The 12,140-nt window shown below is 45.1% G+C and overlaps 1 protein-coding gene across 1 annotated transcript; it reads right to left on the bottom strand.

The window, feature by feature from the left end:
- Positions 1–2,927: 2,927 nt before the first annotated feature.
- Positions 2,928–7,727, bottom strand: LOC140372496 (cilia- and flagella-associated protein 43-like). The gene has a single exon (XM_072459610.1). The coding sequence runs from the start codon at positions 7,725–7,727 to the stop codon at positions 2,928–2,930; it is 4,800 nt and encodes a 1,599-aa protein (XP_072315711.1).
- Positions 7,728–12,140: the final 4,413 nt, after the last annotated feature.

Genomic DNA, 12,140 nt, shown 5'->3' with positions numbered 1-12,140 from the left:
ATATACAAATTAGTATAATTACACTACACTGCATTTTGTTACATGTAACAAAATATGCAAATTGGAAAATAATTACATTATCATACATTCAATATTATAACAACATGTTATTGTCAGTTTAGCACTATGTCTACAATATAATAATTAAATTGATGTATGAAAACAAAATTGCATTAATAATCAAAAGTTCTGATGTATTGAAAAAGTAAAGAAGCGGCTCAACAGCATCAGACCAGACCATGAGCTAGGATTTAAGGTAAATCCAATATCCAATCACTCCTTGCTCTGTGCACACCATGGATATGCTAAAAATAATGCCTTTAACATTAACCTTCAAGTTTTTTTAAAAAACTGTTTTTTCAATATTTAGCTTGCTCTGCGCAGCTCTAGTAACAGAGCGATTGCGGGGTATACGAGCCCTCGTAACCTCCGGGCCACAGTGTACTAGCTACTAAAGGCTAACTGGTGACATGTGCTAATGAGCAGCTGCCATAGACTTGAATGGACCGTCATCTTGGGCACTGGGGGCTTGGTGCAGCGTGGAGCCAAAACTGCTTACAGGAGAAAGGCTGTCTCGTCTAGCATACAACTATACTGAACAGAAACTGCTAGAGAGACTGTCCTCATGGCTTTTCCCTGCTCTGATGGCACAGCTCGTGGAATGGACACTTTGAACTCAAGCATTGTTCTTATGAATTTTGAAACCTACACAACAATCACCTCAGGTCTCAAGCCCCGCTCATCACATCCCGTGTATGAAATGGCAGCAGAACTGCGCAGAATGAGCCAGAGCGCTGTGTTAGCTCTGCAAGAAACTGTGAGTGCGTAGGATTGTGTCCGCTCTGCCGCAGAAGTGACTCCTTACTACTGTAAGGAGATGAGAAGTCCTCTGTCCAGCGTCAGGTGGATGTATCATCACACATCAACACTTTGACCCAGTAGGCAACACTGGAGAGGGAATCACACTCATACTTTGTGAATGAGTGCGATGTTTACAAATGTTACAGGCATATAACAATATAAGTGCTTGTGTGCAAAGTGTCTATGCCATGACCTGTGCCACACAGAGCAGGGAAAAAAACACAGCCATGGCAAGCAAGTTTTTTCATAAGATTTTCACCATTCCACTTTAGCCTCGAAAGCATCGGCCAGTAATTCTGCTGTGGTTATTGTCTTAAAATAATGTAAGAAAAGGTAAGGAAGTATATGGTTTATGTCTTGATGTCATGATAGGTGAAGTTGTTGTTGTTGTTGTTGTTGTTGTTGTTGTTGCTGCTTTTAATGGCGGTTGGCAACCAACTGCAAAGGTGCATTTACTGCCATTTTATTTAGATTTTAGACGTAGTAACAGCTCTATGTCATTGCACGTATTGAAAGCCTGATGACAACTCAAAAAAGCCAGAAAAGGATCATGTATACCATAACTCTTTCTATCAGCCAAGCGTTGAACTAAACATGCATAAATATATTAATATAAATAAAAATATAAAAGTATTATTTACTTAAAAGCAAAGCAGAAGGTATGACGTAAATATTGTCAGTGGTGTTGCTGCCAAAATCTGGTCTTCCAGAAGATGTGAGACAGGCTTCTACCCTGACCATGTTCAAATCTAAGTTAAAAACTGTTTTGTTTAGCTGTATGACTGAAATTATTTTATTTGCACTCTTCTCTTTTATGTTTCTCTTAAAACTGTTTTGTAATTTCTGTCTTGTCTTTGTGATTTTTTCCTGTTGTGTGAGCACTTTGAATTGCCTTGTGTACAAATTGTGCTCTACAAACAAACTTGCCTTGTGTGGTGACCAAGAGGTAGGGTTATAGTTTGGACTACGAAATTCCCCACTAGCTCCCCAATAAGTCACCCACAATCCCAAATTCTATGCAACGCCACCTGATTATGGGTCCAGGAAACCCAAATAAAATTTAGCCCCTAGAATTGGGGCACCAAAGTAAAAGGACTGACTGGTCAGAGACAGGAAATATGAAAGTTACATTCTTTATTTTATTAAACACATTTTAATTACCAATATTCTAAAAGCAGACCATACACCATGCACTCTCTCATTCACACATAAAACCTGGCTGTTAATGGAAAAATATTTAAGAACTAGCAATTTATGCACAGGTGAAAGGACAGTCCAATATCATGCTACTTAGTGCGCGCTGGCGGTACCGATTCAGACCCAACTAGTTCAAAGGGCGCGGTGTAACTCGCCTTGTAGGTCTTTAAACTACGGCAACAATGCAGAGGAGCCTGATGAGCGGAGAGGTGATCGGAGGCAAAGGGGAAACAAAGGGGAGACCAAAGGGGGGCAAAGGGGAGGCTTGAGCCGATCCTGTAGCACACAATAAGTTTGGAATTAATTAACATACTCGCTATGGGTTTAAGCCGGCACAGAAACATACCTGTAGCACTCTAGAGGCGAAACACCGCGTAGCAGTGTTCCGAATGGTCCATGTGCACGGCGCAGCGCTAAACAAACACCAGACATGAACCGCACGATCCGTTTACGATTGACTAATGAATTAAATATAATTAGATTGCTTACCAGGATAATCAACCGAACAATCGTACGCGCCAGGAGTAATGCAGACTGCGTGTGCAGAGTCGAGGATGCCAGAGATCTACGACAACGTATGTTTAACTCTCATGGCAATGTATGAATGGACAGGCGAGGACCCACAGTACTCACCTACGCGCAAACAGCGGAGCGTATGTTGCTGGGCATTAGGCCGTTTGGACAGCAACTTGCGGTGTTTGAAACTATATTAACACGTTTTTGAACTGGCGGCTCTGCTTCAAAGCGGCGCACTTGTGTGCCAACATCAGGTGAAAGCCAAGAGAGAGACGCAGGTGAGGAGGCTTCCCTAAATTAGCTTTGCTAGATTGGCCAGCCCGCGGATGTGCGTGTCACTACACTTGCTTTGCCTAAAAATAAACTTGCCCTCTCGTGCCTTTCAGCTGAGGGACAGAGGGAAAGTTCCTGTTCCTCATACATTCAAGTTCATCCCAAAGCAAAGCCAGCTCCTCGGCCTGCGCAGTGGCCAAGTCCTTCAGTGTCCCCCTTCGAAGTATTTGCTGATAGCGTTCTTCTGTTTTTATTGAGGGCTTATCTGCAGCTATTCTGTTGTAAATGTGCTTCCACTCTGACACAGTAACTTCCATATCTGACAGCCGGAAATCCAACACAGAGGTTTTGCGCGACTTTAGTGTGGCCTGGTATTTAAGGTGTTTAATTTTATTCTTGCGAAACTCCACATTTTTTAGATGACGCTGTTCATGACCATCTGTCTTTTTTTCAAAATGATTGACTTGGTTAGACATTCGGCTATCTCCACTAGCCTTTTGGAGGAACTCCTGTTGCTCTTCAGAGATCTTTAACATCTGGATGTCTCTAGCTTTATTTTCTCGATCTACAATTTGCATCCTTTTATTTTTGTGTTCCCACTCCTGCTGAACAAAACCTTTGCGGAAGTCTTTACACGCCACCATGGTTGACAGCTTCTGCTTTGCTAGAATCCTAATTGTTTTATTCAGGTCTTCCACCACACGTCTATGGAGCAGCAGAGAGTTGGAGTAGTTGGCTGTGAGCTCTGTGTTGGCTTCCTCTACTTGGTGCCATTTCAGGAGAAACTGGACCTTAACGTCTGCCATAAAGCGATTCTTCACTTTATGCAGTCTTTTGAGCTCCTCTGAGATAGTTTGAATCTCCTCTGTGGCAGCTCGCTCCTCTCCACTCCTCTTTTTCAGAAATTCTTGCATCTCAGCCAGAATTAGAGCATTGATTTTTACCTTGTGCTCACTCTTTATTTTGGTTCTGCAGGCAATGCAGAATCTTTCCCAGATGAGGGGACTCAAGCCCTCGGGCATATTTTGGGGTGAGTTCATCTTTTCCATCGCCTTCAGCTCGTTCTCCAGACTGTCCGGAGCAATAGACCCACATAAAGTCAGGCCTTTGAATGGAATCTGGGTTTGAACCCTGGGTCTACGCTTGAACATTTTGTACAGTTTGCTAACAAAGTGGCTGGGTACATTGCTGAACCTTTTTAGAAAGTCTTTCTCAAGATCTTTGTCTTCAGCTACCATAAAGTTGTAGATCATGCGAAATTGGTCTACTTCCTCTTTACATTTTACCACCTCTACTGCGATGCCATCCTTGTATGTCAGCAATTGTTCAAGTTTGAGCTTGAGTTCCACCTCTCGATTTCTCATCTCTTCTTCAATAAGCAGAGTGTAGACCAAATGGGTAATTTTTAACTGTTCCTGATTTATAGCCATTTCATATTTAATTTTCCTCTCAGACAACTTTTCTAAAGTTTCATCAAACTTTTCAGTGGCTTCTTTTGTCGCGCTTTGCAGTGTTTTAATTTCAGTTTCCATGACATTTCTGTATTTCTCTTTTTCTTCATTGAGGTTTTTAGACTTAATTTCATATTCATTGTGCATCTTTATCTCCTCCTCGTTCCACTGGAAACTAGGTTTGGTCAAAACAAACTCAGGCGGAGGAATTTCTAATTTTAAGATTTCTATGTTCACTTCAAGTACTCTGCCCACCATGTCGTCCAGAGGTATTTCCTGGGCATTATCATTGTTGGAGGCCAAACGTATTTTCTCTTCCAACTCCTTCTTCTCCTGCTCTTCTTTTTGCTCTGGGGTGAGGTATTTCTCAGTTTTAATCTCTGAGTCTTTGACCGTCAGCAGCTTCTCGGGACACTCGGCTATAGTTAGACTCGGCTCCCAGATCTTCTCCTGGAGATCCAGCGTGGTCATGATCTCTTTAACGCGAGTGTTTCTTTGTTGGATATTCTTCAGCTCGTGCACTTTCTGTTCATGTGCTGCATCAAACTCCTTGTTAAAAGCCGTTTTGACTTGACGGATCACATCTTGTAGCAGTATGATCTGGTTGAGTATCTGCTCTCGACTCAGCACTTCGAACTGATCATAGAGGTACGGACTCGAACACCCAAATTCAAAGGAGGAACTGCTTTTAATGTTGACACGCTGTCCCTCTTCCTCTCGCTGGGTGCATTGGACTTTTTCAATTTTTCTCATCTGCTCAACTCGACGTAGCTCCTCCAATTCTTGTTTAGTGCGTTCTTCCAGAGGGTAGTTCTTCACTTCGTAGTCTGAGTGAAAGGCCCTGACAGATCTGCCTTTGACATTCATGGCATCCCAGTACTTGCTCTTTAGGGCGTCACGGTTGTAGCACTTTTCCAGAATGTCCCACTCAGTTTCAGTCCTCAACTTTACCACTTCTTCCTCCATTATGGCTTCTAGTATGTTCTCCCCTTCCACATCCAAATTGAACTTGTTTTGTTCCAGACGCTCCATTTCAGGAACACTATCATTTTCACGCACCATGTCTTGGATAGTATCTCGTAACTCTTTTAGTTCTTTCATGAGTTTTTTCTTTGTTTCTTTGCTTTCTTGTACAATCGCCTCTTGTCTACTTTCCAACCAGGTCTTATGTGAAAGGCTTTTTGTACTTTCACTGTCCTGTCTGTTCTGTTCACTCCACTCCCTCATATCACCAAGGGTAGAGTTTTCAGTTTTGACTTGGCTTTTTAAATGACCCTCTAACGACTTGCTGTAATCAGAGGCCCGGTGAATAGCGCCTTCACTCATTCTCAGATTAGTACACACAAGAGAGCCATCTTTAGTATTAGCAGTTAGAATAGTTTGGCTGTCAGCAGAGAATGACACAAGCTGAACTCCAGTACTGCACAGGGAATGGCACTGTTGCTCAATGCACTTATCCATTGAAGCACATCCTCTGACTTGCAGGACACCATCTCGGCCCAGGGAGGCGAGCCATAACTTGTGAGGAGAGAGCGCAAGGGAAGCAGGTCCCAAAGCATGGCCTTTTACTTCACATTTTGGGTTAAGGTGAATGAACTGGTCACTCCGACTAAAGTCTGAGTTCTGTGGAAGCTCAAAACACTGCAGGGTTCTCTTTTTGTGGCAGTAAGCAAAAATCTCATTGTTCCCCAAGGCGCAGGATGTAAGTGGATAAGGAACTTCATACTTGGACACATTTATGACATTATTTGATAGACAGCCATTTCGATCAACACTATAAGGAATTTTGTTTAAGTTCTCTGCAGGAAAAGACAATAGTGTCAGCGTTCTGCTGTGGTTCTTGCCTGAGTCGACACACAAAGCAAGAACTTTTACCTGCTCACTTTCCTTTACATACTGAGCAGATAGAGTCAAAGATGGGCTTGGTAAAATTATGTAGCCAAAGATAGCAAACTTTGATGATGGCTTGGGATCAAGAACATACATGTAGGAATCTGGGCCACTTGTAAATAGATAGTGACCGTGTTGTTCAAATACTAAATGCTCCACAGATGTGTGATAGAGCTGAGTTTGGTGCACAATACGAGGCTGCTGTGGATCTCTGACGTCAATGAAGAGAACCTTTCCACAAGCCGTTCCTAAAACCACATAGTTTGCGATGGGACAACAGGCCAGACTTGTTATCTTTGTTTGCTGGGACAAGGAGCCGAGGATTTTGCCGTCTGTCGACCACACCTGCAGTTGTCCTGTGTCCCTCGCAGTCAAACATATGTTCTTGTTGGTGGGCGAGAAAGACAAAGCCACAAAGTCCCCACACGAAACATCCAGGACCTTTGTCATATTCTCTGACGAGTTTTTGTTTAAAGTAAAAATTTGACCCAGATCAGACACACAGAGTAAAGTTTCATAATCTGGTGAGTAAAGAGCAGTTGCAACAGGACAGGCTAATTCCCATGTTTTTGTTATTTTTATCTGTGTTCCTTCTATCTGTAAGTCATGAAGTACATTATTTGTTCCTGCTGCAATTAAGTGGTCTTTATGAAGGGCGAGAGCTTGAAAGCCATGTTTGAGTTCATGGACTTCATTAGGAGTTTTGGGATTGAAGAGAGTAGAAACAGAAAGGTGCTGTGGATCAACAAGCAGAAGAAAGCCTTCTTTACAGCTCACATACAGCTGTGATGTGTTTGTCCAGCAGATGGCAACAGGAGTCACTCTGGCCTTTTGGAAAAGCTTGTTCACAATGTCTTCTGTGTTGTCTCCTTTGAGGCCAGCGATCGCTGATGGAGGCATCTCAGGTCCTAAGTAGCAAAGCTCTTCACTGACACTGTGGGAGCTCAGCACAAATCTCTTAGCAATGGCACCATCAATGTCTGGAAGGTCCACTGAGCATGGTTTAAGAACGTGAATACTTCTGTTCCTCTCAATATTCCAAACAGTGAGGGAGGATTTGTCTATAGCACACAATTGGAGCCAATTCCAAGGGTTAAATACTAAAAAACATCTATCGTTCCCACCACGTTCTTGTTGACAAAGTGGTGTTGCATTTTCCCAATTCCACACTGTGATGGTGAAGTCTGGAAGAGAAGAGCAGCTTACTAAATATGGCCCACCATCACTTAATGCCAAAGAAATGTAGTCTAGTTTAGACGATCCTTTAAGTTCATTATTTAATCCTAGCGAAGGATGACTGTGTACAAATATAGATGGGTTCAGCCCACGTGGAGAGAATGCAAAGACTCCGTTGTTTCCATTTGCAGTAAACACACTCACACCAGTGCCAGGGCCCTGAAATATACTTTGTTGTTTAGTGTTCAAATCTAAAAAATAAATATAATTGCCACATGGGTATGCTATGGTGTTTTTGTCCACAAAGTAAACGTCCTTATTTGTAAATCCTTGTATCCACCTGACTTGTGCAGAGAAAGCCATTTTGAAGTGTTAAAAGAACGCTTTACACTACATAAATACGATTTTCCTGACAAACTGCTAACTATACATGGGATGTCGGTTCGTCCCCTAGAAGACCAGATTCATCAAGACGCCGTGCAATGGGAACAAGCCATTCTCCTTCTTTGGTGTTTTATGGCGAGTGACTTCTTCTTCCGGTTGGTTGTTGTTGTTGTTGTTGTTGTTGTTGTTGTTGTTGTTTTATGGCGGTTGGCATCCAATTGTTGCATTACCGCCAGACTTTATTCCTCAGACTTGTTGTTGTTGTTGTTGTTGTTTTATGGCGGTTGGCATCCAAGTGTTGCATTACCGCCAGACTTTATTCCTCAGACTTTGTCGTAGTCCCCTCAGACTTTATCCAAGCATTACCGCCACCTACTGTAGTTAGTCTTTATTCCTTAGACTTTATTCTTTAGACTTTATTCTTTAGAATTAATTCTTTAGACTTCATTCTTTGGACTCTTTAGGCTTTGCTCTTTCGACTTCATTACATCTTTCCCCCAACCCCCGAGGCCCCTTCTTCTTCTTCTTCTTCTTCTTCTTCTTTGGTGTTTTGTGGCGGTTGGTATCCAAGTGTTGCATTACTGCCACCCACTGTCTTTATTCTTTAGACTTCATTCTTCAGACTTTATTCTTCAGACTTTATTCTTTAGACTAAAGTCTGAAGAATAAAGTCTGGCCATGCATTACGCCCTTCTTCTTCTTCTTTGGCGTTTTATGGCGGTTGGTATCAAAGTGTTACATTACTACCACACACTGTAGTTGTACATCTTGGACTTCATTTTATAGACTTCACTCTTTAGACTTCGAGGCCCCAAGGCCTGATGGCCATATCCTGTACATTTGCCGTGACAATGATGTCACGCCTTTGAATCACTAAATTCCGCCACAGTGATGTTGTTGCGTCATAAAAAGAATGAATGTATTTTTTATGACATCCCAATGATTTAATTTTTAAGAGGAATAAAGTCTGGCGGTAATGCAACACTTGGATGCCAACCGCCATAAAACTAAGGAATAAAGTCTGGCGGTAATGCAACACTCGGATGTCAACTGCCGTAAAACAACAACAACAACAACAACAACATAAAACAACAACAACAACAAGATAAGATAAGATAAGATAAGATATTCCTTTATTGTCCCACATGGGGAAATTTCATTGGTGCAACGCAGGTAGATACAGAGGTAGATACAGAAGAACAGAACAGATCACTTATAGGAAGTCTGAAAAACACTTTCAGTAGAAGATCTCCTATAAATAAATAAAAACTCCCATAGACAAATGAATAAATAAATACATAAATACCATTGCATGTGATCACGACAGTAATTGCACATGAATATGTGTCACGACAGCACATAGATTGCACATGAATTTCACAGTAATTGCACATGAATCACAACAGTAATTGCACATATGACAGAATTGCACATGGTTAGGTCAGTATTGCGAGTGTTCAGTACTAACAGTTTTTGTTATAAAGTCTGACAGCAGCAGGAAGGAAAGACCTACGGAACCTTTCCTTCACACATCGAGGGTGGATCAGTCTCTCACTGAAGCTGCTCTCCAGAGCAGAGAGAGTGTCCTGCAGGGGGTGACACTCATGGTCCAGCATAGATGTGAATCTAGCCAGGACCCTCCTGTCCCCCACCTCCTGCACCGAGTCCAGAGCACAGCCCAGGACGGAGCTGGACTTCTTGATGACTCTGTCCAGCTTCCTCCTCTCCCTCTCTGTGATGCTGCTGCTCCAGCAGGCCACACCATACAGGAGGGCTGATGCCACCACAGAGTCGTAGAAGGTCTTCAGGAGTGGCCCTGTCACTCCAAAAGACCTGAGTCTCCTCAGGAGGTAGAGCCGACTCTGGCTCTTCCTGTACAGTGCGTCTGTGTTATGAGTCCAGTCCAGTTTGTGGTTCAGATGAACACCCAGGTACTTGTATGAGTCCACTCTCTCAATGTCCCGTCCCTGGATGTTCACTGGTGAAGGGGCAGTGGGGTGGCTTCTGCGGAAATCCACCACCATCTCCTTGGTCTTCCCCGCGTTGATGAGGAGGTGGTTCCGCTGACACCAGTCCACAAAGTCCTGCGCCAGTCCTCTGTACTCCGCGTCATCGTCGTCCGTGATGAGTCCGATAATGGCAGAGTCGTCAGAGAACTTCTGCAGGACACAGCTGTCCGTGTCATGTCTGAAGTCTGCAGTGTAAAGGGTGAAGAGAAAGGGCGCGAGGACAGTGCCCTGGGGCGCCCCCACACTGCAGGTCCGAGTGTCAGACACACAGTTCCGGGCTCTCACAAACTGGGGGCGGTCTGTGAGGTAGTCCAGGATCCACTCTGCCAGGTCATACTCCACACCAGCCGTCTCCAGCTTGTCCCTCAGGAGCAGCGGCTGGATGGTGTTGAAGGCGCTGGAAAGATAGAAGAACAGAATCCTCACAGAGCTGCCAGGCTTTTCCAGGTGAGAGAGAGAGCGGTGCAGCAGGGAGATGATGGCGTCCTCCACTCCGATGCCAGACCGATATGCAAACTGCAGCGGGTCCATGGCTGAGCTCACGGTGGAGCGGAGGTGGTCCAGGACTAGCCGCTCCAGTGTCTTCATCAGGTGGGACGTGAGAGCCACTGGCCTGAAGCTGTTGAGGTCTTTGGGGCGCGGTGTCTTAGGCACAGGTACCAGACAGGAGGTCTTCCAGACCTGTGGTACCACCCTCAGCTTCAGGCTCATGTTGAAGACATGCTCCATAAGTCCTGCGCAGATGAACTGTGTGGAGTTATGGAGCCTGGGGCTGATGCCATCAGGTCCTGCTGCCTTCCTTCCTCACTTTAATCCTCTTCAGCTCACTCCTCACCTGTGCTGCTGTGACAGTCAGTGGTTGGCAGGGGGACCGTGTGCTGGGGGGATGGGTGAGTCCAGGCGAAGTGGGGAGCTGATGGTCCGGGGCAGATAAGCAAAGAGGAACAGATGCAGGGCATTGTCCAGCTGTGGAAGAGGGAGCATGCAGCTGTGCAGGGGGAGGGGCGGGTGACCGATCAAACCTCTAGAAGTGAGCATTTAAATCATTCACCCACTGTAGATCCCCCTCTGTCTGGGCAGGGGGGATTTTGAAGCCCGAGATGGTTTTCAGGCTCCTCCACACTCCCTGAATGTTCTTTTGCTGCAGCTGCTCCTCCATCCTCCTCTTGTAGCCGGCCTCAGCCTGCCTGATCTTCCTCCTCAGCTCCTTCTGCACAGTCCTCAGCTCCTCCTTGTTCCCTGACCTGAAGGCTCTCTTCTTCTCCTTCAGCAGAGCCTTCAGTTCACGGTTAATCCATGGCTTGTTGTTTGGAAAACACCGCACCGTCCGGGAGGGAACAATGTTCTCAAAACAGAAGTTGATGTAGTCCGTGATGCACTCTGTGATGGTGTTGATGTCCTCCCCATGTGGGTCATAAAGCTCAGTCCAGACAGTGGTGCTGAAGCAGTCCCTCAGAGCCTCCTCGCTCTCAGCAGACCACATCCTCACCTCATGGGACACCACAGGCTGCCTGCGCACGATGGGTTCATACACAGGCCTCAGATGTACAAGGAGAGCAGTGCTTCACAAGCATTTTCAGCATTGGCAGACGGGGCCACATAGACTGCGATCAAAATCACATGTGAGAACTCCCGGGGCAGATAATATGGCCTCATGCCAATAGCCAATAGTTCAATATCCCTGTTACATAGCTGCTCCCTCACTGTGCAGTGTTCGGGTTTGGACCAGCTCGTGTTCACATACACCGCCAGACCTCCACCTCTTTTCTTCAAGCATTCTCTCGTTCTGTCCGCCCGCAGCAGATGAAAATTGTCCAAACCTACAATAGAGTCTGGCATTTCTGCTGTTAACCAGGTCTCTGTGAAAATCAAGACGCTGCTGTCCCTATAAATCCTCTGGGACCGCATGAGGCTCGCTATTTCCGTCATTTTATTTTGAAGGGACCTCACGTTACCCATGACTACGGCGGGAACCGACTTCCTGTTTGTCCCTCTCTTCTCTCTGAGTTTACGTCCAGCCCGTCTGTCTCGTTGCGTTTTACTTAGGATGTCCGCCGGGATAACGTGACGATCTCCGGGTAAGACGACTGTTCTCCGCAGTTTCATGAGTTCCTCCTTTGTGTAAACGCGGTACGGCGCCGGGCGGGGGGCGGGGCCGGAGCCGGGGGACTCAGAGACAAGACACATCGCAATGACACGACAAAAACACTCAATCCAGCCGAATAAAGTCAAAACAAGTTAATTTAAAGCAATTCCAGTGCGTGTCCCGATCGTTCGTGAAGTTCCTCTTTCATATAAACGTGTACATAAACGTGTACCGACGACACGCCGTACTTTAGCGCGGCCGGAGGGCGCGGGGGGGGCTGGTGGGCTCGCTCGGAGC

Source organism: Eucyclogobius newberryi, unplaced genomic scaffold, assembly GCF_026437365.1.
Source record: "Eucyclogobius newberryi isolate DKJ021-1_F unplaced genomic scaffold, fEucNew1.0.hap1 SCAF_10, whole genome shotgun sequence".
Classification (NCBI taxonomy): domain Eukaryota; kingdom Metazoa; phylum Chordata; class Actinopteri; order Gobiiformes; family Gobiidae; genus Eucyclogobius; species Eucyclogobius newberryi.
The sequence above is the reverse complement of the archived record's forward strand: the minus strand, read 5'-3'. Positions and strand labels throughout refer to the sequence as shown.